The following is a 27,658-nucleotide window of genomic DNA, read 5'->3' as shown; positions in this document are numbered from 1 at the left end:
CATTGTATGCGTGGACCAGATCGATCTTTTTCACAGATATAAACACCTGAGATGGTCACGTACGAGACTTACTACTTACTAGAATGATATAATGTCACACATTTATTAAATTTTTAAAAATATAATTTGACATGTACTAAATTTATGCATAAAATACAATCCCATTACATTTTATGAAGCGTATATATAAATTAATTTTTTTATTAAGTAATATCTATGAAAATTTTAAATATTATATCTTTAAACTTTGTAAGTTTAGCGCTCATGAGTAGGTATTTTATGAAATGATCTCACAGATATTTATATGTGAGAGGGGTCAACCTACCGATATTCAGAATAAAAAATAATACTCTTAGCATGAAAATTAATACTTTTTCATAGATGACACAAATAAAAGATCCGTCTCACAAAATACGACCCGTGAGACTGTCTCACACGAGTTTTTGCCTAATGTATATATGCAAACTTGTGTGAGACGGTCTCACGGGTCGTACTTGTGAGACAGATCTTTTATTTGGGTCATCCATAAAAAAATATTACTTTTTATGCTAAGAGTATTACTTTTTATTTTGAATATCGGTAGGATTGGTCCGCCTCACAGATTAAGATCCGTGAGAATGTCTCACATGAGACTCACTCTATACATTAATATTTTTTTCTATATCAAGTAATTTTCGTAAAAAAAAACTAATGATGTAAATAATTAAAAGATATATAAATTTATTTATTTTTTAAAAAAATTACGATCTTTTAAAATAATTTTTTTGATAAAGTTTGTTACGATTTTTTTTTTTTAAAATTAAGTGTTACGATCATTTAAACTTGGATAGCATTAAGATAGTTTTCAATATTGTGAATTAGTGAATTCATGATAATAAAATATATTTTAATATATAATATTAAATAAAATAAAAATATATTTGGTATTAGAAATAAAATCTCAAATTTAATAAATAAAGTTTTTAATAAAAATAAATAATAAATAAAGAGTCAAAAATGGCAAACGATTCGAATCCAATGGCTGATGACGCACCTCCCTTAAAAGATAATCCTTTTGTTTTAAAAAAGAAAACAAAAAAACAGATAATGTTTTAAAAAACAAAAAAGAAAAATATCAAAAAAAATAAAAAAATTCCCAAATCACAAAAATCTCCCATGGAATTCAACAATAATGACGGCAGCAGCAGCGGGTTCATCACTTACTACCACCCACAACTCCGCCACCAGACGACACCCCCGCCCCCGCCCTCCGCCGCCGCTCCCGCGCCTACGAATGGAGTTGTCGTGTCCAACAGCAACCCCGGGAGTATATTGTACCCTCACTCTGTGCCCTCGTCGGCGGTTTCTTCGTCTCTCGAGGGTGTGAAGAGGAAGAGGGGAAGGCCGAGGAAGTACGGCACTCCAGAGCAAGCTGCCGCAGCTAAGCGACTCTCGGCTTCTGCTTCCTCGGCCTCCCCGAGGACGAGAGACTCGGCCTCGGCAGCTGGTCCCGGCGTTCCTACCTCTGGCTCATCTGCTTATTCTTCTAAGAAATCTCAGCTCGCTGCTTTAGGTATTCTTGTCATATTTCACCGGTTGTATGCCTTTTGATGCATGTGTGTATGACGTCATTGTTCACACATAATATAATTTCTTCGTGATATTCCATTGCATGATAATTTTTTTCTTGGATTTAATCGTAGAATAAAACAGAGAGAAGTTATGACGCCGAGTTTTCACTGATTTGTATGTTGTCTTTGCTTTACCTCTTTGATTCAAATCCAGAAGAAATATTTTCATTACTGCAAGGAAAAAAAAGGCAATGGAATACCTCACCTACCTTTTCCCGGATGGTATTCTCAAATTTTAAACAAATTTGACTATGTAAGGTCTAGTATTGAAGTTTGATTGGCTTTCTTTTTGGACTTGGTGACATAATCGTTCTGAGAAGAGGATATAATTTAAAATTTTGTTTCTTTTTTCCTCTGGTTGTGCGATAAGTCATGCTTGTGGACTCTGGTTTCTAATGCACTGCCTAGCTGTGTAAAAACAGAAGCGAAGAAATTCAACATAAATTTTTGCTAAAAGGATATAAATATTTAGATGAAATGTGAATTTTGGCGTGATATCCAAGAAAAGTAGATACCTTGGGATGGATCCTGGAGTTAAACCAGTTCTGTGTTCTATAACTTCTGGTTGGTATGATCTTCTGATTTTGCCCCAAGACATTCCGTGTCTTTTGTCATTCGCAAGCGTGTTTTTTCTCCTTTGGGTTTTTATCATGGCCATACTATCTTGTAAGCATACGTTTTTACCGCGGACCCTCTCTTTTTTATGCGATTTAGAATTTACCAAGCTCCATTCGTCACAATGCGAAATTATCTATTTTATTCACCCCTTTTCTTATCTTGTCGATGCAGGCAATGTGGGTCAAAGCTTCAGTCCTCACATTGTTACTGTTGCTGCTGGAGAAGTACGTATATAAATGTTAATTGTAGAACCTTCTTTTCATTTTCATGTTAGGATAAACACAAAATTCTGTTCTCTCTCAGTATTTTAAGGGTTTGCCAAAATGAAATATTATCTTGCTTTTGTTAATATTTCTGATTGTCGGCATTTTCTTCATACGATAGATGTGTGGTCACTGCATCTTGTATGTTCACAGTTGATATCAGATGTATAGTTATTCCATGATTAATGCACACACTTGCTCTTTTTTCTGATAATCACATCGAATGTGGGTTTACTTCCAATCATGTACAGCTTTAATTTGTTTGATTTTGAATTAATCGATCGTAAAGTAACAACTGGTTAACTTACTGAATTACATATGACAAGCTATCAACATAAGCTTGGCTAATCCTGGTTATAGAATACGCTCTATGACTTGTTTGTATGTAATTAAAAATGGTATTTACACTATGCCAGTTTTAGGCAAGATTCCAAAGTAACACACAACGATGGATTATAATAAAAAATTGGAAAGTGTGAAATTTTGGACCTTGAGGAAAGTTGAGGAAGATATTTGGAGGAAAAGGATGCTGTGGGTCCACCAAATGACTCTGTCTTCCTTTCTCCATTGTTCTTGTTTGTGTAGTTTCATGCTTACTTCTTTTACTGACATTGCGAATATAGGGTCTTTTGCTGCCAGTCACTTTCGATCTTTCACACAAATCCCCTTCAAAACCTTTTTTGAAACGTTTAGTCTGCAGTTAAATAGGCTATTATGGAGTAGCTCTCAAGTTCTGCTTGTTGGACATGATGCTGTGCAATTAATGATGTTTCGGACTTTCACTTTTCTTCTTCGATTCAAGCTCAATGTTTACGTGCAAATTTTTTAACCTTCTGACGTCATATCTATAATAGTGAACCTGATGCAACTAATTGTTTCTAATAGGATGTGAATCAAAAAATAATGATGTTTATGCAACAAAATCAACGTGAAGTATGCATTATCTCAGCATCTGGTTCAGTCTCCAATGCATCTCTACGTCAGCCGGCCACATCTGGGGGTAGTGTTACATATGAGGTAAATTGATACTTTCAGTTTTCTTTGATAAACCTTGTCCTTCAAAGAGAATGAATATACTGGTGCACTTTTTCAATCATCTGGGTTCCTCTTCTAATTCCCAAATTTCTTGAGGCTTGGTTCCTATTCTCACATATGCATTGGATAGGGTTCTCTGATGAATTCATGACATATACGGATTGAAGAAGTTGAATGCAACTTCCTTGAGGTTTTGATCTTTGGCATTAATTTCCCTCTTGTTTCTCAGTTGACAAGTACCCTTCACAACACTAAATTGCCAGAGACCAGCATGCTAAGTTGGCCATTACTTTAATTCTTATGAAATGCAATTGATGCCTTTCCAAGAATTAAATGACAATTTTTTAAACGGCATAACTCAAAAAGTGAAATATACATTCTTTAAACAAATTCTTTTACTGACTGCTGGAGAGTACATACATATTAGGAAATAATGTAATGCTTGAAAGAACATGAAATAGATTTATGTTTGAAGGACTTTTTTTGGTATTATTTATATTATCTGTACATGTGAAAAGACGAGAAACTTTTTTGATAATTCAACATGTATATTTTCAATTAAAAAAATAATATGATGCATAAATTTCAGGCCTCTTCAGAAATACACAAAAAGAATACAGGTTAACGTTTCCATTTACTAGAAATCAATTTTTTCTATTTAAAAAATGAAGAAATTTACTTAATTAAAAGAAATTAACTTGAATTTTCAATTGATATGGTCTTGCTGAATATTATAAGCAGTTTAAATTTATATTTACATGTGAAATAACTAAAAATCCTAAGGAGTCACATTTCACAGTACAATTTAAAAAATGTAATTGGCCAAACTTTAAATTTAATACCATCATCAATAGTTTAGAAAAGAATCTACCAATTTTAATTTGGGTACTGATAGCAGTTGAACTTTGATTTCTTTTTAAAATTATGCAATGTATTTCATCTTTAAAAGTTTATTATCCTCTTTGCCCAATGATTAATGTTGATTGTTGCCTAAATTATTTTTTTTCTCACATTTTATGTGCATTTTAAGCTCATTTGATATTTTGAAAGCTTTCATTTGTTTTCACATATCTATTGTAATAAAGTTTTCATAAGAATATTTGACTAATAGTGTAAAAGAATTGTCTTTAACAAATCCAAAAATCAGGGGCGGTGTTTATGTAAGCATAAGAGGATTTAAATGCCCATGGCCACGTCAATGGATTTGTTTATAAATTATAAGAGTTTTTCTTGCAGAATTTAGATTGGTCCCACAATGTTTATGAAAGCAAATGACGGTTTATTGAAGTACATGCACTACACCATGTCTTTCATAGGGAATTTTTGACATCTTTTTTTGAATTAAAAAAAAAAAAAATTCTTCACCAAGAGTCATAACTTGAACACATTGTTCCTTTTTATATATTTTCTTGTATATAAGACAAAGGCCACCTGACTTGTTTATTAAATTCTGATACTGTGAAATTCCAGATAAAAGTTGTAATAAGTATGGTAGTATTATCTAGTGAAGTGATGAATTTTATTTTGGTGTACTTCGAATATATGTTGTTTGCCAAGTTTCTATCCATCAAATTAATTAAATTGTTGTCAGTGGAGCTAAAATGTTTCAATTACAAGGTATAAGCTGTTATATTTTAAAGTTGTTTACCTAGTTTTTAACCATCAAATAAATTAAATTTTATCAGTGGAACTAAAATGTTTCACTTTACAAGGTATAAGCTGTTATAGTTATTGTTGATAAGTGTTGATAAGGTTGTTAGGATAAGTAAAATGCTTTATCTTGTTATTTAAATTAGATTGATATCTTATCATTAGTGGTAGAAATATTTTATATATTCTGCAGAACTTTGAGATTGTAATTATCTTTTATTATTCAGAAAGTTAGAAACTTTGAATAAAACAAAGAAGGCGTTTATGCCTTACTGATCAACATGTTCCATCAGCCTTTAGTTATTAATGCAGGCACTCCTAAATTTTCTCTAAGCTTGTTTTAGTTACTGTGCAATAAATGATAAACTAAAAGTTTAGATGTAGAAGAAATAATTCCTATAAAATCCCCTTTTATGTAACTTGGAAGTACCATGTCAATAAGGGGGCCTTACAAATGATGATTTTTGAAGTGTATAAACACGTGTTCTATGAACATATGCATGCTTCTAATATTTTACGTTTATTCAAATAAGAAACGCCCGATGCATGTTTAAAGTTATTAGATTCTGTTGGCATAAACATATATAAATCGATGTAAATTCAGATTTAACAAACTAAGAAGCACCAGGTATTATGTGAAAATGTGGCAATTATTTAATTGGCTACCAACACCATAATCAACCAATGTCGAATCCTTCTCTTTATCCATTTTTTTGTGAGATAGCGTCGTAGAAATAAAATCTGAGTGGCATAACCTACCATTTCTTGGCATTATAATTTCAAACAATGTTAGATTGTCTGTGAAGTTTATGCAGTAGTACATGATAGAAATCATATTTGTATGCGAAACATCCATCTTCCTCCATGTAACTCCGACCACATAAACTAGTCTAAGAAACATATCCTGGCATCTTTAATGAAATTTTAACAGTTCCAGGAATGCTAATTAGTTACAAGGCTTTAAGCTCTATGCCAAAGAAAAATGTCCCATGAAGCTTACGAGTACAAGCACTACTTGGAGTTGAGAATCTTTTTATTAAATTGCTTTGGCTCTAGAAAATTAGGCTGGGAACTTGTTTGTTGTTATCAAGAGTATTTTTTCTTCTCTGATCAATCACACGTTCTTCTTAGTAAGCTCATATTATCTTGAAATTCATGTTAGGGTCACTTTGATATACTCTCTCTCTCTGGATCTTATATTCGTACTGAAACTGGAGGGAAAACTGGAGGACTTGGTGTGTGTTTGTCCAGTTCTGATGGCCAAATCATCGGTGGTGGAGTCGGTGGGCCACTCACAGCAGCTGGCCCCATTCAGGTTATACTTTTTTTAATCTTCTTGCCAATGTGTTGCCTTTACTTATTTCTTTCCATGGCGCATCTTTCTTCTTTTAATAGTAGTTTAGAGTCACGATAAATGTTATTTTTAGTCCTAAGAAATCTGTCTATTCAAAATTTAGGCAGGAATAACGAATTTTTTTTATGTTATTGATAATTCAGATAATCATCGGTACATTCCTTACTGACTCCAAGAAAGACACCAAAGGAGATGCCTCCTCTGGTAAGCTGCCATCACCGGCAAACTTGACCTCAATACCAAGTTTAAACTTCCGATCGCCAGTTGAGGCTACTCATCAAATGGGGCTGGGGAGCCAATTTCTGGTGCAACACCCAAGCATGCAATTCACTCCTTCACATTCAGTGGAATGGAAGGGCAACACAGGTCATCATGGCCTGCACCAGTCACCTGAGAATGGCGACTATGACCACATCTCCGATTAAAACAGTTTCAGATGAATTGCTACCGTAAGATGTTTTGACTTTTTAGGTTTATTAATCCGTCGAGACTTACCATTGTACATACAGATCGCCAACTATGTTTGCATTTGCATCTAACTCCTGTTTATTCACAAAAACACGGATCTAGCTTGCTAGAGTAAATATATTTTTGCTTTTGAAATTCCGTCCGATAAATTCAAATTTAAATTTAATGACGAGGAATTATTTATTTTCATTATTTCTCGCTACTTGTGCTTGCGCATTTTCATGTGCTATATTTAGAACATGAATGTGATTTATAATTTTAGGAAAAAATTATTAATGAGATTTAAAAATTCTATAGCTTCGTTTTTAGCTTCAAATTGCTAAAAGCAAAAGGCAGGATTAAAATATCTTTAATATAATGGATAAGCTTTGAGTACAAACAAAAAAATATTATTTTTTAAGTTCAAAGTATTATTTTTCATTTTAAATATATATAAAATGAATCTGTCTAACGAAAATAAATTTGTGAGCCTTTCTCACAGAAAACATACTCTTGGTTTTGGAATTTTTTTCGATCAAGGGGTTGAAATTAGGTTTAATAAAAAAAATGGGTGTTTGGACATCATCGAGCTTATAAAATATTTTTTTATCGATAAATATACGTATTCTAAAATGTGTTTTCCAACTACAGAAATAACGTAACTTTGATGATAACTGATTGGATTGTGATATTTGAGTAAAATCTTATTTACTGGAGACCCTTCCCCAATTATAATAATAAAAAATAAATGGACTAAAACTGTCAGTTGTTTGAATTTAAAGGACCACATTTAAGTTTCTCTCTAATATTGGGTACTCAAATTGTAATTTTTGGTTGCAGTCAACAGATTTATTTTCCGGCAACATTGTAACCAACCAGGGCAAAATCAAGGCAATGGCGGGTGACCTATTTCAATATGCTTTTGGGAAGAGACTGTCCTGTTTGGTTTCATTTTCTTAAAAGGAAAAAAGTGGGCTGGAAAATAAAACCAAACATATATATATAGCCAGATTCCAACTGACTAGTTAATTGATGCCAGTATCTTTTTCACAGCAAATTTTTGTCAGCAGTCAGCACACATACTTAAAGATATCAGTGTCATTGCTTGATTTCTGGTTAATATCTTGAGCAGAAATGCAGCTGTTGATTTTTTTTTTTTGTTTTTGTTTGTGAAGAAATGACCCCAAATTTGAGATTACATCTTTGTATTAAGTGGACCAAGAAAAAGAGTATATACCGCTCGTTAATGCATAGACAGATTTCAGTTTGGCTCTTTCCCATACCTTGTCTTCTTAATATCCCAATTTACCCATGGAATGAGCCGTTACATTCAGCCCCTAGGGTGTCTCTGTTCCAGAACAGGTGGAATTAGTATAATTGGTTGTCAAAGGTTTTGTGAAATTATTGCAGTAATATTTTTAAGAATTCTTGCAAAGGAGAATCTTTTGTGGCAATTATTCGTGTTATGCCAATGGTTGGTCATTATTCATTTCCCTCTACCAAAAACTTTATATGGTAAAATGACCAAAATCCCATTTGAAAATTAACTATAAGATCATTGAAGTTATTCAGATGTAGTTATCAATATTTGGGAGTGTGTTGGTAGTTTGTTAAGTTGCCTAATGAGACCAAGAACCTTATAAACAGTTTACCTTGGAATATATTTCAGTTTTCAAAAGCAACAGGACGAATAAAAGATCCCATATCAAGTCTACCGGTTGCAACTGAAGGCGATGATATGGAAGAAGCTATCACCCTCAAAGAAGTGCCCGAGCTGGTAAATGCAGATGAAAAGATGAATGAATCCTCTCCTGATGCTACTTCTGAACAGCATGAAGAACTCGAACAATTTGGGCTGGATCGACTGATCACTAATACAACTAAGAAGGATGAAAAATCAAAGGGTAAGAACGATCCGCTAATCAGTAGTAAAAAGGATGAAGAAGTGAACACAAGATTTCTCAAGTCACAGAGGGAAGCCTTGATTTCTTGTCTTGAGATTGCTGCAAAAAGATACAAAACCACATGGTCAGACGAGTTCTTGGTTATTTTTGTTAAAATCTACAGTTAGTCTAAAAGTTGTCAAATTAATATGTAAAACATAAGAAGAAAAGTAAGAACTGCATTCGACTGACTTATTCTAAAAACGCATAGGAAACACATTTATCCATAAAATATGAAACAAGATTCACTAATTTGTTCATCTTAAAAGTCCACTTATTGAGGAATTCTTGAATGAAAATTATATATTTTTGAATAAAATATTATTTGTTGCTTTTTTTTTAGGGAATCAGAGTTTTTTCCCCGGGTGGACATATAAATAAGCTTTACATTTTACTTTTTTTAGAAGATCGAAATTCATCATAAAATGTAATCTAGTTGACCAAATATAGTTCTATTATATCCTTCCATATGATTACATTATATATGCTAACAAATATTTATTTTTAACATAATGAAACATTAACACTAAATTTTAACAGCCGAAAATTCAGTTATTTCAATTACTACAGTAAACGATCTTTCGAATTGGACCGTGAAGCTTCGCTTTTATGCGCCGAGAAAAATTGTCGATTTTTTAAACAAAGGGATGAATTATAAAATATATATGTTTGTGGTTTCGGATTTGAAAATAAAATATTTTAAAATTCATAGATGACAAATTGACACCTTTTATTTTAATTACTTCAAATTTAAATTTTTAGTTTTAATTATCTAACTAATTATTGAATATATTTGTCATTCAAAATCCATTTCAGTTAAACCCAACATATAGATGAGCACTTTCAAAACTTTGAATTTTGTAACTATTCGAATGTTAATTCAAATTTTGTCCCAAATTCAAGATCGGTAGGGCTTGATATCGATTTTGTCCCACAATCTGATCAAGAAATTCGGTAAAAAAATTCAAATTTCAAACAAAAATTCAACAATTCCACGTAAGAAAAATGTCGGGTAGTGAAACAATTATCCAAAACACCTGGTAGGTTCCACCGCCGCGGGCTCCAAATGCCGGCGCGTGTCGATTCAAAATCTCACAACCGGCTCAATGAAAACGTGACAGTTGTACCATGTATCTCGCGTACGCATGTTTCGAACAAAACGTCATTCTTTGCCAACTCTGCACCAACCGAAGCAGCTGGCAAGTAGCGCCAAGAATTCTTGGATTTTTTTTTCTTGTTTTGAACGAAGTTTCGACTGTATATGGTGAGAGGATTTGCGTGATCGAATCATGGGTTCGGAAAAAAACGAGTGCTTTGGCAGTAATTACGATTATTCTTTCAAGGTGTTGTTGGTTGGTGACTCAGGTGTTGGAAAGAGCAGTCTTCTTCACAGTTTCATTACAAAATGTCAGCAGCTTCCTCACGATCTTGCTCCAACTATTGGTATGCTGCTGCCTCGTCTGTGCATCGAATTTTATTTTAGTTTTTGGATTTGAGTACAAAATTTAAAGAGCGTATGTTATCTGCATCAAACCAGAAAGTTACCTTTATTTTAATTTGCCCATTTAAGTTGTTGTTTCGATTATTTGGTGGTATGCTACTAAGGAATAATGAAGTTGGTGGTCGCAGAGGAAGGAGGTGAAATTTAAGCAGAATGATGCAGTTTTGAAATTATATTGCGTTCATTATGTTTAGGGTAGTACAGAAAATTGTTACAGGGTTGCAAATGGAATGGTTTGATCCGATTCATCTGCTGCTCTTTTTGGCTTTGGCTTCTTGATTTCTTGATATGATTCAGCTTAGATTGATATTTGATGTTAATTGTCCGATTTTCAGGAGTGGATTTCAAGATAAAACTGCTAACAACTGGTGGGAAAAAGCTGAAACTAACCATATGGGACACAGGTAAATCAAATTTAATAGACGGAATTGGTTTCATAGAAGTTTACATGTGTTTATATTACATTTATTCTGCAGCTGGACAAGAAAGGTTCGGAATGTTGGCAAGTTCATATTACAGAGGAGCGCATGGAATAATTCTCGGTACGGCATTGCTGCCCCAAGATCTCTCTTTGATTTTGGAAATGATATTGATTCATTGAGTTCTTCATTTATTTGTCAAAGAGTTATGCCGCTTTATCTGTTATAGTCTATCCATCCTTCCAATTAATCTTTTTCTATTGCATTCTTAACCATGGGCAGATGGCTATATGTTCCTACTGACCTTTATTGTTTCTATTTCTTGCTATTGAACTAAGTGGTGCACGGTTTACGCCTATTTCAGTTTATGACGTGACAAGACGAGAGACTTTTACGAATCTGTCAGGAATTTGGGCGAAGGAACTCGAGCTTTACTGCACGAATCCAGATTGTATCAAGATACTAGTGGGCAACAAAGTTGATAGGGTAAGTTCTATACTACCAGTAGTTTAGTACCCCGACAAGTTACCCTCAAATGACATGTTTAAGGATGGTAAATGTCATCAAATCAATGTATGATATTCGAGTAAAATAAGAAACTGGGGGTGGGGGTTGCCACATCTCTTAGATAAGAAAATTGTTGATATATCTGTTGAAAGGCTTGATGGGGCGACAGCATCAACATGTGCCATCCATGTTACTTTCTTTTGTGCATTCTTGCTGGTTGTGAATTTTCTCGTTTAATATCTGTGATAGTTGTTAATTCATATGCAAAATGTCAAATTTAATAGCAAAGTTATCGCAATAAACATTGGGAATAAATATCTATCAAATCCCATTATGTATGTTGAAAGATGCTTTTCCGTCATCAATGCTTTCTGTCGTGTTTTCCAATATGAAACTGAAGATTTGTCGTTTGATATAATCATTGTCTCCCTAAGCTACAAGGAGTTATTAACCGGTTCATTATCCATATTTTATGAGCCTTTTTTCATGCATTCATCTGTATATTGGACCAGTTAAACCGATACATTTCATTTTCAGGACAGTGAGAGGGTTGTTGCCATGGAGGAGGGGCTGGCTTTTGCGAAGAAACACAAGTGTCTATTTCATGAATGTAGTGCTAAGACTCAAGAAAATGTGAAGGAATGTTTTAAAGAGCTCGCCGTCAAGGTATGTACTTTCTTCGACACTGTTCGTTTACTCCCTCCTCTGCACTCTCCATTACATGCAATAATCAAGATCCCGATAAAAGGTCATTGTTGTAGCAACCAAGGCTATTTATCATGTGAATCATCAGATTTAATTTGATATGCCATGGTATTTTTCTGGTATTTCACACAGTTTATGCCAAATATGTATCTAATTTGTATTACAGATATTGGAAGTACCTAGCTTACTGGAGAAAGGATCCACACCTTTGAAGAACCAAGTTTTAAAGCAGAAGCAATTTTACCAGGCCAAACATTCCCAGAAATGCTGCTTCTAGTTATATAAAACAATGTCTGCTAACGACGGCTACCACCGGATATTTCTCAATACCCAGCTTCTTGCTGTTCATAACAGAAAATTGATCGTGTGGTGATGATCCATGCATCTGATTTTTCGTCGGGAAGATCATCGTTTTGCAATTCCCATTTGTCATGTGTAGATTCATTTCATTTTTTTCCTCTTTATTCTTTTAAATCTTCACAGAATATCAATTAGCTGTCGCACACAGTTTGTGTTATTCGATAATTTAAGAAAAATGTCGTATAAACTGGAAGTTGTGTATAAATTACATGAAGGAGATCGATCTTTGTTTGTTATGTACAAGAAAACATATGTTCTCGAGTTGCTGCGAGGTTAAAAACCAAATAAGAAAACTATATTTGTAATATTTAATATTTTTTATTTGAAAAAATGGCCAAAATTTGATGTATCTGTTAAATGTTATTGCCTCACTAATTTTTTTTTCTACTCGAGGTCCAGAAATTACTCATTTCCTTTACAATTCGAATTCTCCCCTTAAATGAGATTTACCCCATGATATTCACTAGAAATATAAAGTTCAATTTAGTAGTTGATATTATTTTGAATGCAGACTTCCAATTTACTCTAGGTCTGAAATCACAAAGAAGACCGTTATAAGAGGCCAGGATGGTGTCCCGACGTAACCCCTCCGACGCTCAAGTCAGGTATTGAGAATAAAAATGAGAGAGCAGCTAGAGACTCTATTAAGAATCAATATAGTGAATGCCTAATTAGACTATCAAACCTGATATTTATAGGAGAATACCTGAGATCCATCACGAGCCTTCTATCTTGACTATGGATGGGCCGGAGGTCCAAAACCCGGTTTAAACCCGATCTTAATGGGCTCATTCATGTATATCACCTCATAAATCTATTACCATGTTTTTTAATTAATGTAATTAATATTTGTAAAATTCAAAAAAAAAAAACCTTTATTTTATTTATTTCTTACCAAAGCGACAGATGTAACAAGACAACTTTCAATTTCATTTCGTTCAAAATTAGAAAGTTTTAATTTCTTCTTTTGGTTGGTATTTTGATAATGAGAGCGTGAAATTCATTAATAGGAAAACAGTTGCTTAATAAAATATTTTCCCCATCGCCACTTTGTATCATATTTTTTTTAAATTTTACTTTATTTAATCATAATTAATTGAACTTGTATTTTTTCTATTTTTAATCTTGTTATAAGTCAATTTGCATTCTAAGTACAATAATTTTGCAATTTTTTTCCAATTTAAGTCTTTGCCGAATTTTGAGTTGGAAAATGAATTTAAGGATTTTGATTTTTGGTGGCTAAGGTATTTTATTTTTTAACCTCGGTCAACTATTTTTTTAAGAAAATGACATCCTCAAGTATATTTCAAATACACTTGAAGAGGTCAATTTCATAAAAAAAAAGTTGATTGAGGTTATTTAACAAATTTCTCCTCTTTTTTTTTTCTTAAATTCCACGTAGGAAATTAATATAATAATAAAAACTAAAATCCATATCACTTTTAAAAAATAAAATAACCAACAAATTCCAATACCAGAAATATCCATCTGCCAAAACAAAGAGAGCATATATAGCATATTCATTGCAAAAAAGAAAAAACTACGACAACATCAAGCATCAAACATCAAACCATAGCCAAATTCTTTCTCCAAATCATGATGCATACATTTCTTGGAGAGAAAAATTGGCTACGAAATTGCATCGCGATTTGGAAAATGTGTAAGTTACAGAACAAAAAATGTAAGTTTCGTTGATACTTAGTATTCAATATAATGTTACAAATGGCTAGTACTTAGCTAAATTAAACCCAGCTGGCTTGACCAAGTTAAACAAGAAAAAAAAACATTGTTTTTTTCACAAAAAATTATATTAAATGCCGGCTATATTATCGTAATTTCCGAATATATACCAAGACTACATACTTCTAAAACTTAAAGCTTTGATCTTCTTGGACATTTCACTTGAAATTTTCAACAGAATCGCATATAAACTTACTTTATATATCAGAATTCGTTCAATCAATGTGTTACATTCATATTCAGATAATTAGAGACTAAAATCTGCGAATCAATAAATATGCAGTGTTTCATGAAGTGGCTAACTGTTGTTGTGGCCATAATTTTTCGTATCACAGAAGTGAGATGTATTGATATATTTCATGAATGGATTGTTACCTCAGAGAACACTCTTGTTCATCCAGCGTCAAATATTCAGCCTGTAAGTCATCACACTTCTGCATCTTATACATATTTCGATGACGTAACATATAAAATTTTCGATTAATAGATCATGATCGTGTGTGTATACGATCAGATAAGCGTCGTAAGTAGAGGTTTGATGGCGGCAGAATAATGTGCATGTGCATGAAATTTTGCGCAGGTGATTAAAATAAATGGAATGTTTCCAGGGCCACTTATAAACTCAACTACCAACGATATCATTCATGTTAACGTCTTCAACAATCTTGATGAACCTTTGCTCTTCACATGGTACGTGTGTGTATATATGTGTGTGTGTGTGGGACCTGAAAAAAATAAAACTGTGTTAGAATTTTCAGGAATGGCATACAACAGAGGCTAAATTCATGGCAAGATGGGGTTTCAGGCACCAACTGTCCTATTGAACCTGGAAAGAATTGGACTTACGCCTTTCAGACCAAAGACCAGATAGGCACCTACTCTTATTTTCCCTCCATCAACTTTCAAAAGGCTGCAGGAGGATTCGGTCCCATTCGTGTCAACAATCGAAATGTGATCCTCGTACCTTTTCCAAAACCGGAAGCCGAATTTGATCTTCTGATTGGTGATTGGATGGACAACTCGTTTAAGGTAACACGTGGGCTCTTGCTTTTTTCTTAGCCGACAAGAACTCGAAAACTTACGTTATAGAGTGAACTGTTCGTTCAACTGGTATTATGAATTGTTAACAAAATCTTGATTAACAATGTTTTCTTTCCTTGGAACATTGTGCAGGATGTTAGGACAATGCTACAAGATGAATTATCTCATGATGTGTACCCCAAGGTGTTCTTAATGAACGGCAAGGCTCCTTACGGAAGCCCTGATTCGACATCATACGAGTCTTTCACCGTCTCCAAAGGCAAGACCTATCGACTCCGGATTTCAAATGTGGGGACCCTGTTCAGTTTCAATTTCAGAATTCAGAAACATCAAATGGTGCTAGTTGAAACAGAAGGGTCTTATACAAACCAGATCGCATTAGACTCCCTGGATGTTCACATAGGGCAATCATATTCGGTACTTGTGACAGCGAATCAAGATGAATCTGATTACTACATGGTGGCTACACCAAAATTATTCAATACTACTGATAGCCAATCCAATGGTTCCTCCCTCGTCGGCGAAGGTATACTACACTATGAAAATTCAAATTCAATGGCGAGTGGGCCAATTCCAGAGGGGCCTGATCCTTTCGACATTGATTTTTCAATCGATCAAGCTAGATCTATTAGGTAAATTATTAAATCCTAATTTAGGACAGAAATTGTATTATGTTATTACACAGATGCATGGTAAAATTTATACAATTATTTAATTTGATTGTGTGTGTATTGTCAGATGGAATATGACTGCAGGTGCAGCAAGACCAAATCCACAAGGCACATTCAATGTCACAAACATAACATTAACCCAAACATTTGTCCTTCATGGATCCAAGGCCATCATCAATGGTGTACGAGTCTATACAGTGAACAATGTATCATATCTAACTCCCACCACACCATTAAAACTTGCTGATCAATTCACAAATGGTTCGGGTGTGTATCAACTCGATGTGTTTCCTGTCCGTTCTGTCAAAGATGGTGCCGTATATGGTGTTTTTGTAGTGACAGGAGTTCATAAAGGGTGGATAGAGATTGTGTTCAAGAATGATCTTGACGACATGGATTCCTGGCATTTGGATGGGTTCGGGTTCTATGTCGTGGGGTAAGGTTCATTTGTTTGCTATTTCTTAATTTATAGATCTGTTGACTCAGGGTTATGAATATCTCTAATTATCTAGGCTATTAGTCTAGAAAGAACCACCAAAGTTATAACATTTGTATAATAATGATCTCTCCATTCTTTCGATATGATTTTTTATTTAACAAAATACTTTAAGTATAATAATAAATACGATCAAATTTTCATATTTTAGGCACAAAACACGCATATAGCACCTTAGTATATATCAAGCTACTCGGTTGAAACATCTACATCTCATATCAGAAGAAATATAATCGTTCCATTCATAACAAACTCTAAAATATGAGAATCATGCAAAGAGATTATGTATTTTTAGATTGACATGATCATTGTTTTGATTTATTTAACGAATATATTGGTTCATGTATTACAATCAATCTAATCTGCGTATAGATTATGTATATAACTGTGATTCCTTATATTGATTTATTGTTTGAATTGCATGCACAATATAGGTTCGGTGAAGGAGAATGGACACCTGCATCGCGTAGTACCTACAACTTATACGACCCGGTTGTCCGGTCCACTGTGCAAGTGTATCCAGGAAGATGGACCGCAGTGTATGCATTCCTTGACAATCCAGGGATGTGGAATTTGAGATCCCAAAACTTGTTCCATTGGTACATGGGCCAAGAACTCTACATTAGGGTTCATGATGCTGATCCCAACCCAGCCAAGGAACGTCCTCCTCCCGAAAACGTTCTCCTATGTGGTTCGTTATTTCTAACTACGCATGATTCATATTCATGCTTTACGTTTTATACCATCTGAAAGTTCGATCCACTTTGAAAATGTTGTTTCGAACTGGCATTGATGATTTGGTTGTGTTTTCAACAGGGATTTTTGATGAAGCTATTGCTCCAGTTGCTAGTGCACCAGCTCCTGAACCAGGGTGGTGAAATTTCCTCATATTCATTTGATAATTCCAATATTCTTTAGAAAATAATTATTATGTATTTTGATTCAGCAGCCATGATTCCTATGATGGAAATATTATTTAATTTTCTTGTTGTGAATAATGATTTTTTCCTTATGTTGACTTCCCTTGCCAAAGGCCAGGATCAATCTTCTATTTAGAAGGCCTTGTGGTATTATGTAACAACACATAGATATATTTCATTATTGTTAACTAAAAATTTCTATAGACAAAAATGTTGTCTCAACTCAATCGAGATTCAACATAAACAGAAGTCGTCCTAGAGGGTATTCTGAAACAACCTGAAGGCGAATCATATGTTGAGTCCTTAACAATGTCATCTGTTGAATTCATCTGTATTAAAGGTCACATACATAGTACTACAACATGAGCCAACTATCGACAAGTAGAACTGACTTAAAGGTTTGATTTATAAATCCATGTTAAGATGAATAAAGGTCACACATGCAGAGTACTACAGCATGAACCGACTGTCGAGGATATGTTCTTGTTTTAAGTTGATTGAGCAGCTAAACCAGCATGAACAAACAATTTGATACCCATTTTTGCTAACTCAAACGCTTTCTAATGGGAAGTGTGCTGATTCTACCAAATACTCCAAATGTGAAGTCAATTTAAATCTTAGGCCTTTCTACCTACCTATTAAAATATGTATATACTAGCCTAAACTACCCATTTTCCACGTAAATAGAACTTTACTTGACAAGGGTTTGTTGATTACTATAAAGTGTCAATTTAAACTTTTTTCCGAATAATCGAGGACAATATGCAACCGCATACAAGAGATAATGCAACTAAAGAATAGAATCATGAATTTAGTTGAGCCAAACCTGTGAAAGTGTTATTATACTTGTAGCCAAATGGTTCATCCTACATCTTGCATCCACAGATATTCTCACAGGAGTCTATTAAAATGTTAAATATACTCAGAGACAACACCAAGACATGAAGTATCTGTGTATCATCGAGAATTATATTTACCTTTAAACTCACAATGTCAAATAAGGTCTCAATGTCATGAGCAGAAACCCTATCTTGCGAAACTCTATTACGCGGCTAAAACCATTTGGGTTGATTGCACAGCTTCCTTCTGGGACACCCCAGAGTACAGGATTATAGCTTTTCAGAGGTGGGTGGGGAAAATTTTGAGCCAAACGGGATTGAACAAATTAGTAACCAGCCAAAAAACGTGGACAATTATATCCATGGCACTGATCAAGTAGGACTGCGTGGCTCACCCCCGATTATGTCCATCAACGGTCTGTATGGCACTGACTTGAGCCTGTTTGAGTCCGGTTGAAATGATTGAAGTATCTGAAAATCTGTTTAAGTTTTACATCATTCTGAGGCAGGTCTAGAAATATGATAACATATCTCAATAACAAGAATGAAAGGAAAGATTCATTCAAAGAAAAGATGAACTGTGACCAGGAAAACAATCAAACAAAAACAACGACTTAGTTAAAGTATGTACATGTGGAACTATGCAGTTTGCAGAATTCAGCAACAAATGGAAGAAATAGTACTCACACATTCTCCCAAATGGATTAGCAGCTAAAAGTAAAGACAGCTGAAAAGTTTGCCAAACAAATAGAGACTACCTTCAAGTGTCTTATCTTATACTTAATTTGGCCTCACATGAGCAAACTGATAGGAAAAACAGATTTAACTTCAAGTATATGCAGAAGGCAAGAACAAAAAATGAAATGAAATGATAAGGAATTTATTTCAATAGAAACAGCACTCTTTTACAGATATCGTGATCGAAGTCCTTCAAAAGAAGATGTCTTTGAAAACACAAATAACTGAATAAATTTTTCCCTCCTCTCCCCTATTTCTGTTAGAAACATATTATTTCTCTATCCCCTTCCCCAACCCATTCAAAGCCAATATCCCCCCACCACCCTTTTTTTGGATTCTTCTTGTGTAAACCTTCAACAGGTTGGTCACAAATGTTTTGACTGTCTTGGCCCAACTCAATAGAACCCCCGAAGCCCAAGTCTCAAACACAAACTCGGAGTTAAGCAAAAGTCTTAATGTTCGATTCTTGATTCTAAATAACATAAATATCATCCTGCTTTCTCAAAAATGCTGTTGTCTAAAATATATTGTCATAAGAAAATCCACAAATACCAAATGTTGGATGTTATTTTCAAGCTACAATTGGACTTCATCTCAAATATTTAAAATATTTTGTTAAGGATTGAGGATAGATTACAATCAACAAATGCATGTAAATTTTTGGATGAAACAGATTAAATAGAAAGGAACAATACAGTTAACAAAACCATACCTAGATGATTCCATTTACCCTTCTCATCATCAACACCACCAAATTGTAAGGTTGGGAGCAGATGGACGTGTGTGATACCAGCCTAGGATAACTTCTTAAGATGAAGCATTCCTGCAGAGTTCTTCAAGTGGAAAAAAAACTCCATCAGCAACAACTACCAACTACCAACTACCAAAAGTATAAATAATTATTTTTGTTGCCTTTGGTAAAGGCTGTGCTTCTAAACAGTTGTGCAGAAAGGTGTTTGTCGAAACTGATAATTATGAGAAACTAAGAGCTGTTTGATTGTTAATTTTGAAAAGATCACGAGGAAGACAAAACAAAAATACAGGATCAAAAAAACTGATATCAGGTTTGAAAAAGAAACTGGTTCAAAGTTTTACCATGGAAATAAAGACAAGAAAGCCACTACGAAAATTAGAATGAACAGTATTATCACTGGCACTGCAACACAGAGAGATAGATAATAGGAAAAAATAGTTGAAAAGTTTTTAAGGCAATGACTCTATTACATAGTGGATTTGTTTTCAATTACGTATTTTTAATTCCTTTGTTGATTCCGGAAGTCCATATAGGTACAATTACAGGAAGAGAATGTGAGAAAGAAAAACAAATCCACTTTGTTCAAATTCCCTTGCCATCAAATTTGCATGCTTGGATATTTAGATTACCTTTCATTCAACAACTCTTCAAGACTTCAACAAGAATGACTCACAAAATCCAGATATAGAAAGCCATAAAGTATTTTTATGAGAAGCTAGTATCATTGTTTACCTGAAATCTCTCACATGCAATTCATAGATACTGATGTCAGAAAAAGAAAGAAAATCCGGTTTTTCATCAACCAAATCATCCCATCCTTCAGGTTTTGATGTTTCAAAATTTAAATTGATTAACAGGGTTCTCTTTCCATCAGCTGAGAGACTACACAAACAACATAGCTGTGTATGTAAATCATTCACTATACTAGTTATTCCAGAAGTACTGTAAATAAATAAACATTTTTATATTACTTACCCCCTTGCATATGGATCATTTGCCATACATTTTTCTATTTTCAAGGTGCTAGGATGGTACACGGATACTACATAGACATAGTTACAGCAATTCCAAGTTAATGGTCCACTAGCACTCCAAACTCCATTCTGCTCTTCTAGCTGGACAACTTCCAAATGATCCCCACCCTCTGGTTCCCTATATATGAGCACATGTACGTCCTGTTGTATATACAGAATGTATGACTGAAGTTGGGTTTTAAAAAAAAGGAAGAAAAGAAAAACTGGAATAATTGTGCTTTCCTGTGCAGTAGGTGCCCAGGGGTACAGCGAAATGGATTGGGGGGGAAAATTGGGCCAAGTGGGCTGTCGTAAGAGAATAATTCATCAAGAACACCAGGCAAATGCAACACAATAGCCAGTTATGGTGTTGCATTTGCCTCCAGCTACACGTGAACATACATATCAAGAGGCATGTCTGGAACTGCTCTAATGAATGTGTCAAAGATAAAGAGATTGATAAAGGGAAATAATAGCCGCAAATTCAAGCCGCTAAGATTCTATCGACAGAAATAATTTCCCTAAGTTATTTCATATCTTTATGAAACACTTCTTTTATGTTGAAGCAGGAAAATTCAAGACTATATTATTTAGTTTGGTAGAAAGTGCTGATAGCTTAACAATGAACATACGATGATACGTCATGAAATTTTGCTTGGTAAAATATGTCACTGAAAAAAATAATATAGATAAGATCAAGAGGTTAAATACAATACTTGAGAATGATCAAGCTAATTCCAGATGCATGAAATGTATATAGGCTGTTACCATTGCTCCTTTGAGAAAGTAAACATGAAGCAAGTGTATTGAACTTACAGGTTATAAAAGCAACAGCCAACTGGTATTTGAGTAAACCTGCGACGTACAGCCAGAGGAACTTGAAAAGATTTATAATCTCTAACGTGAGGAAATCTTTCAATTACCTACAATCATGGATAATCAAAGCTTAATAACACTAGAATGAGTGAACCTATAAATACACAAACACACCAAGTATCTTACATGTTCCGGAAGTTTATCGTTACTTTCTCCGAAGTCAATTTTCGCATCATAGCCTATATGACAAGCAAAGAATATGAGTGCTCCAACCCCATAAAATAAAAAGAATGTTGTTCTAGCAAAACCTTGAATTTCACCATTTGCAACAGACAAATTAGCAGTTTTACTGCCATAAAGATAACATGAACCATCTCCACCATCCACATCCCAAGAAATTGTTGATTTAGTGACCCAAAATGCTCTAGAATACAACAAGCTCTCCTGCAATACCTTAATATTGCAAGAGCACATTATCAATAAATATAAATAACTGATACCCGAGTCATCTTCGATACTTTTTGTTTAACTTTGTCCTTAATAAGGATTTCCATAGAGGGAGCTCCTTATACATCCAAAATGACAAAACGATTCAAATCCTCGTTTGATTTATTAGCAATAACCCCCGCTCTTTTTGCCTAAACTAAATTCCCATCTCAACGCCACAGACTATAAGCATATCTCAGTTTCATATAAACACACGACAACCAGAACAGTTGAAGATAAACGTTTTCTCAAGTAAAATTGATAGAAATATAACCGACTAGAAGTACTGGATCCCCCATCAATGGCCATGGCAGAAGAGCATTGAATTGCAGGAAAAGTATTGAGCCTGAAAACGCGGCGGGAGGGGCGGCGTTGACGGCGAGTCACACTCAGCAATAGCGAGCGAGACGTGAGAGGCGAACAAGTGTTCCAGCAAGTCCTGGAAGTAGCCAAAAATGGAGTGGATGAATGAATAAGAGACATTTCCCAAATACAGTTGAGATTCGTTATATCTTAATATATATTTCGAATTGGGACGAATTTAATACAATTGTGATTTCATGAACATTTAATTTAACGTAAGTAACCGGTTCGATTATTAAAAATTATATTTTGGTAATGTATTTCGATTATATTATGATAATTTTGATTTATTTTTAACTTTGAGGGGAACGGAATCATCTGCTCCAAATCGTGCTATATTTTGTGCAAATAAATCTCGTTTACACGAATTATTAAAAATCAAACACACTAAATATTATATATAAACAAGATACAATAATAATAAATAAATAAAAAAAGACGAGTCAAACATTTTGTTTGTAATTTACTGTATTTTTTATATGTAGTATTTAGTGCGTTTAATTTTTCATAATTCATGCAAATATTATTCATTTGATTAAAGTGTAGCATGGTTTGGAACAATAAGTGGAACAAACGATTTCATCCCAAATCATCTGTTGCACTTGATGCTCCAAATTGTACTACACTTTTCTTAAACAAATGTCGTTTGCACGAATTATTAAAAACTATTTCAATCTTTTATTTACTTGAAATATTTGTAAAATAAATAAATAAATGAATCGAACGTTTTGTCAGTAATTGACATTATTTTGTTTATATATAATGCTTGATTCATTTTTTTCAAATATTTATCTTTAATTTATAGTATTTTGTTTATATATAATGTTTAATGCTTTTAATTTTTAATAATTCATCCAAACAAAACTTGTTTATGTATAATGTAAACACGATTTAAAACACCAAGTATAGTACATGAATCGTATTTATTCGATGATAAAATCACTAATTAATACAAATTTTGTTACTCATACTATTATAATCTGGTCAATATGATTTTAATAAGGAAAAAACTTGAGCGAGACGGTCTCACGGGTCGTACTTAGACAGATATTTTATTTGGGTCATCCATGAAAAAGTATTACTTTTTATGCTAAGAATATTACTTTTTATTGTGAATATCGGTATGGTTGACCCGTCTCACTGATAAAGATTCGTGATAACGTCTCACAAAAACATACCCTTTTAATAATCAACTTTGAAATCTGGTGGATCTAATTAACGATTACATTCCATAAAATTCATAAAATCCATCAGTTATTCAAATCTTCACTGCCTTTATCAATGGGCTTTAAATGATAATTTCTTGGTGGTAATACACACACACACACACACACACACACACACACATATATATATATATATATATGAGATAGTACTGATGTGTTATTTTCCAAAGAAGATGAGATCCATCTTACCTATACTCCTCCTCCTCTCGCTCTCGCTCTCGACCATTTCTGTACGAGGACGATCCATAGAAAGCAAGAAAAAATGTTTCGTCATGAAAAAGTACGATGTTTTCGTCATCAGCAATCTGCCTGCCAACACTCCGATGTTGTCCGTGAAATGTTGGTCGAAAGACGACGACCTCGGAACCCACACGCTCGCTCCGGGTCAAAATTTTAACTTCCGTTTTTGCGAGAGCTTCTTCGGTAGCTTGTTCACGTGTTATCTGTCGTGGAAAGAAAAGGGCAAAACTTTCGATGTGTATAATTCGCGTTGGATTGATCCACTGTGCAATATCACTGGTCAGTGTTATTGGTTCGCAAAAGAAGATGGTATCTATTTCTCCGATACAAACCCTCCGAAGAAACTAGAGAAACAGTATGACTGGCTGCACCCTGCATGATTTTATTAATTCCTAGGTTATTTTGTTATGATCTAATGCTATGGCAAAAATAAGATCGAATTTTGAATAATCTTACGTTCATGGATTGTGTTTTTTTTTTTTTTTTATGACTTGGAAATTCGCTGCCAATGTCTTTAGATGTGCACTGGATAAACTCTCGAGCTAATACAATAATCTACTAGATAAACTCTTGAATGTATTTTAGACGTCATTCGACCTGTTTGATTCAAGGCCTTGACAGTTTTTGGTAGAATTGTTAAAAATATATTAATAATTATACGATGCAAACACATTTTCACGAAAATAATAGATTTTAATTTGTTTTCCTAGTCAGCGCGTCAATTAGCATTTACAAATTTATCTAAACATAGATAGAATCTCTTCCCAAAAAGAAAATCGTATAATTAATTTACGAGTTTCCTTTCCATTTAATGCGTAAGATCCTTAAATTGAATTAATTACGCGTCAGGTCAAGTTTTAACACATAATTCAGTGTCATTTCAAATGTATTTTTAGGAAAATCAACAATAAATAAAGAAATCTTCGTAAATAAAGTGAATCAACACACACGATAATGTTCATCAATTATTCAAATCTTGGACCATCTCATCAATTTCTATATGGAATAGGTCTTTTGTGAGACAGTATCACGAATCTTTATCTGTGAGGCGAGTCAACCCTACCGATATTCACAATAAAAAGTAATACTCTTAACATAAAAATTAATATTTTTTCATGGATGACCCAAATAAGAAATCTGTCTCACAAAATACGACTCGGAGACCGTCTCACACAAGTTTTTGCCTTCTATATGAATGGGATTTAGTTTATATTTTTTGTTGATATCACAGGATCCCACGTATACATATTTCACTATGCAAACATAATCGACTTACTATAATATATTTTAAGTAATATTTGAAGAGTTTCTAGGAAGTACTTCTTCGATTCTAGCTGCATGGAAGATTTTTTGAGTTTTATAACTTTTATAAAAAAAAGTTAGAAGCAAGAATGTGATTTTTTTTTTGTGCTTTTATTTTTTGTTTAGGGTTTAAAATTACAATTTGATATTTATATGATTAAAATATTTATCATATTACATTTATTTTTTAAATAATATTTTGCATTTTTATATAATTTGCATTTCCAGAATTTTTTATACATATTTTTTGTGTTTATACAGATTTGTCATTTTTATTTTTATCAATCTTATATATTTTTTCAATCAATCATATTACAAAAATATTAATTTTCATAAAATATTCATAATGTAATAATAATCGTATAAACACATTGTTGATGGTGTGAGTATCAAATTTTATATAATTAAAATAAATCGATTTTATATTGTTAAGGATATGATTGTCATTTAACTAAAAAAATAAGCTTGGAAGCAATTATTCTCTAAACATTAAAAATTTAGCTTCTATTGGTTCGATACATCTGTTTCCAAACACTCTTTATTTTAGTTTCTCATCAACTTCATAATAATCTATACAATAATCACTTTAAAATAAGCAAAAGCTCTCCAAAACACTCCGTTAGTTCACTCTATAAATTGAACATTAAAGATCGGCAATAGGTCAAGACCAATCCATATATTCTCCAAATACGAGATTCATGTCACCAAAAATATTTCTCATCATCTCGTTCTCAACCGTTTTGCTTTTGAGCACAATCATGTACTTTGATGAACAAGTACGATGTTTTCGTCATCAACAATCTCTCTCCCAATATTCTGAAATCGTCTTTGAAATGTTGGTCTAAAGACGACGATTTTGGAAACCATACACTTGCTCCGAGCCAAAATTTCAACTTCAGCAGAAGCGCATGGGGCTACAATATGTTTATTTTAATTTGGTTATCAATTAGCAATCTGATTCGTGAAATGATAATGATAATCTACACTATTAATTAACCAAGAAATATCGATACTTAGCTAACTTTTGGTAAAATAATATTTTCTATTCTATAACTATTTTCTTGAATTTAATCGTTTCAGACAGAAAAAAAAGGATTTTGTTTTATTTATTTATTGTCTTATTTAATATAATAAGGTGTACTTAAATTTTAATATTTTATAATTATATAAATATTATTTTACTAGTTTTCATATCATATTTAATTTTTAAAATAAATATTGTACATATCATGACATCTCAAAAGCCCACTTCCGAACTAAGGAAGCCCAGACATGTAGAGCCCGTAAAAGAGCGAAGCCCGTCCCATTATATTATAATTATTTTTTTAAAAAAAATTTGATGCCATTTTTATTTTCTAATGACCATATGTTTTAATAATTATTTTTATAAAAATCATTTTAAATTTAATAATTAAACACACACAGAATATAAGATACCTTATTTATAGAAGAGCCGATACTTAACTTGGATTGTCAGATAAATTTATATCTAAATGCTATATTATATTATATATAAAGGCACGAAATTAATAATTCGAAAGCAGCAAAAATTGTACATTAGTTCATGATACATCTCTTGTGAGACGGTTTTATGAATCTATATCATTGAGACGAGTCGAATCGGTCTATATTTACACTGAAAAGTAATACTTTAGGCATAAAAAACAATATTTTTCATGATACGAATCAAATATGTGTCATAAAATTGATTCATGAGACAATCTCATAATTTTTTTAATGTTAATTCGCACATGAATCTTTTTACAAACCAAACATTATTTTGACCCACAAGTAAATATTTTAATCCCTTTCCAATATTTAAATATGTTATTCAATACTTCTCTTGTCATATTCAAATCAGTATATAAAATATATTCTAAGTTGTATACTTTATCCTTAATCTTCAACTAGATGTAGGGTTACCCACAAAATTGTATACATTTTTTTTCTCAAACTTAAATTTCACAATACATAGGTCGAATATATTAAGCAATAGCTCGATTTTTATGATACAAAGTATTATATTATTCGTGATGAGTCAAATAGTTTTCATAGTAGAGTGAATCTAATGTGAAACGGTCTCATAAACCTATATATGTAAGATAAATCAACATGATCCATAAATTGAGTGAAAATTAATACTTTTGACGTTAAAAAATAATACTTTTCATGTATAAAGTCAGATAAGTGATGTATTTTATAAAATTGATTCGTAAGATATTCTCTTCTCGTACGACGTTCTTTGTTTATAATGTGTTCAAATCTTTGTGAATGTGAATTAGTGGTTATATACTTATCCATTATCTGATACTATGCCTTTGGTATCTTTGTTTGGTAGTCCCACGTCGATACTTTCTTTCTTTGGGGGTAAAGTAAAAGAGTTACTTTTTAAAAATTTCCCCCTTTTTTAAAACCTTTTTTTTCATAGGTCTCGAGGCGTTGCAAACATATACACACACATAAAGCATTGCTTTAAACTAAAATACATGTAGATATACCACTTGAAGCTAAGGCCTAAATTTTCTTGCAACTTTGCTAAGGTTGGCTAAGGATAATATATATGTTAGCATATGATGTACGCGTTTCTTGTTTGTATATTTT

General features: G+C 33.1%; 3 protein-coding genes and 1 pseudogene across 3 annotated transcripts; 3 read left to right on the top strand and 1 right to left on the bottom strand.

Annotated features, from left to right (window-relative positions):
- Positions 1 to 1,113: 1,113 nt before the first annotated feature.
- On the top strand, positions 1,114 to 7,168 carry LOC140959625 (AT-hook motif nuclear-localized protein 14-like). Its single transcript, XM_073417552.1, has 5 exons — positions 1,114 to 1,552; positions 2,400 to 2,452; positions 3,377 to 3,508; positions 6,339 to 6,491; positions 6,674 to 7,168. The coding sequence occupies exons 1-5, from the start codon at positions 1,156 to 1,158 to the stop codon at positions 6,953 to 6,955; spliced, it is 1,017 nt and encodes a 338-aa protein (XP_073273653.1). The 5' UTR covers positions 1,114 to 1,155; the 3' UTR covers positions 6,956 to 7,168.
- Positions 7,169 to 9,967: 2,799 nt separating this feature from the next.
- Positions 9,968 to 12,673, top strand: LOC140958618 (ras-related protein RABC2a-like). The gene is made up of 6 exons (XM_073416136.1): positions 9,968 to 10,363; positions 10,757 to 10,825; positions 10,898 to 10,963; positions 11,205 to 11,326; positions 11,885 to 12,013; positions 12,219 to 12,673. Exons 1-6 carry the CDS (start codon positions 10,210 to 10,212, stop codon positions 12,327 to 12,329), a joined length of 651 nt encoding a protein of 216 aa, XP_073272237.1. The 5' UTR covers positions 9,968 to 10,209; the 3' UTR covers positions 12,330 to 12,673.
- Positions 12,674 to 14,069: 1,396 nt separating this feature from the next.
- LOC140960505 (monocopper oxidase-like protein SKU5) lies at positions 14,070 to 17,880 on the top strand. The gene is made up of 7 exons (XM_073418794.1): positions 14,070 to 14,570; positions 14,733 to 14,842; positions 14,911 to 15,181; positions 15,326 to 15,825; positions 15,932 to 16,300; positions 16,795 to 17,051; positions 17,177 to 17,880. The coding sequence occupies exons 1-7, from the start codon at positions 14,430 to 14,432 to the stop codon at positions 17,236 to 17,238; spliced, it is 1,710 nt and encodes a 569-aa protein (XP_073274895.1). The 5' UTR covers positions 14,070 to 14,429; the 3' UTR covers positions 17,239 to 17,880.
- A 225-nt stretch (positions 17,881 to 18,105) lies between these two features.
- Positions 18,106 to 22,416, bottom strand: LOC140960504 (pullulanase 1, chloroplastic-like; annotated as a pseudogene).
- Between the last annotated feature and the right edge of the window lie 5,242 nt (positions 22,417 to 27,658).

Source organism: Primulina huaijiensis, chromosome 15 (assembly GCF_012295235.1).
Source record: "Primulina huaijiensis isolate GDHJ02 chromosome 15, ASM1229523v2, whole genome shotgun sequence".
Lineage (NCBI taxonomy): Eukaryota > Viridiplantae > Streptophyta > Magnoliopsida > Lamiales > Gesneriaceae > Primulina > Primulina huaijiensis.
Note: the sequence above shows the minus strand (reverse complement) of the source record. Positions and strands in the feature narration are given on the sequence as shown.

Bases quoted from the DNA above. Each gene is read 5' to 3' on its own strand.
- LOC140959625 (XM_073417552.1), top strand. From the start codon at position 1,156: ATGGAATTCAACAATAATGACGGCAGCAGCAGCGGGTTCATCACTTAC. The intron at 2,453-3,376 runs GTACGTATATAA...TGTTTCTAATAG, and splicing joins TTACTGTTGCTGCTGGAGAA to GATGTGAATCAAAAAATAAT. The intron at 3,509-6,338 runs GTAAATTGATAC...AATTCATGTTAG, and splicing joins GGGGTAGTGTTACATATGAG to GGTCACTTTGATATACTCTC.
- LOC140958618 (XM_073416136.1), top strand. From the start codon at position 10,210: ATGGGTTCGGAAAAAAACGAGTGCTTTGGCAGTAATTACGATTATTCT. The intron at 10,364-10,756 runs GTATGCTGCTGC...TCCGATTTTCAG, and splicing joins CGATCTTGCTCCAACTATTG to GAGTGGATTTCAAGATAAAA. The intron at 10,964-11,204 runs GTACGGCATTGC...CGCCTATTTCAG, and splicing joins AGCGCATGGAATAATTCTCG to TTTATGACGTGACAAGACGA.
- LOC140960505 (XM_073418794.1), top strand. From the start codon at position 14,430: ATGCAGTGTTTCATGAAGTGGCTAACTGTTGTTGTGGCCATAATTTTT. The intron at 15,182-15,325 runs GTAACACGTGGG...AACATTGTGCAG, and splicing joins GGATGGACAACTCGTTTAAG to GATGTTAGGACAATGCTACA. The intron at 16,301-16,794 runs GTAAGGTTCATT...TGCACAATATAG, and splicing joins TTCGGGTTCTATGTCGTGGG to GTTCGGTGAAGGAGAATGGA.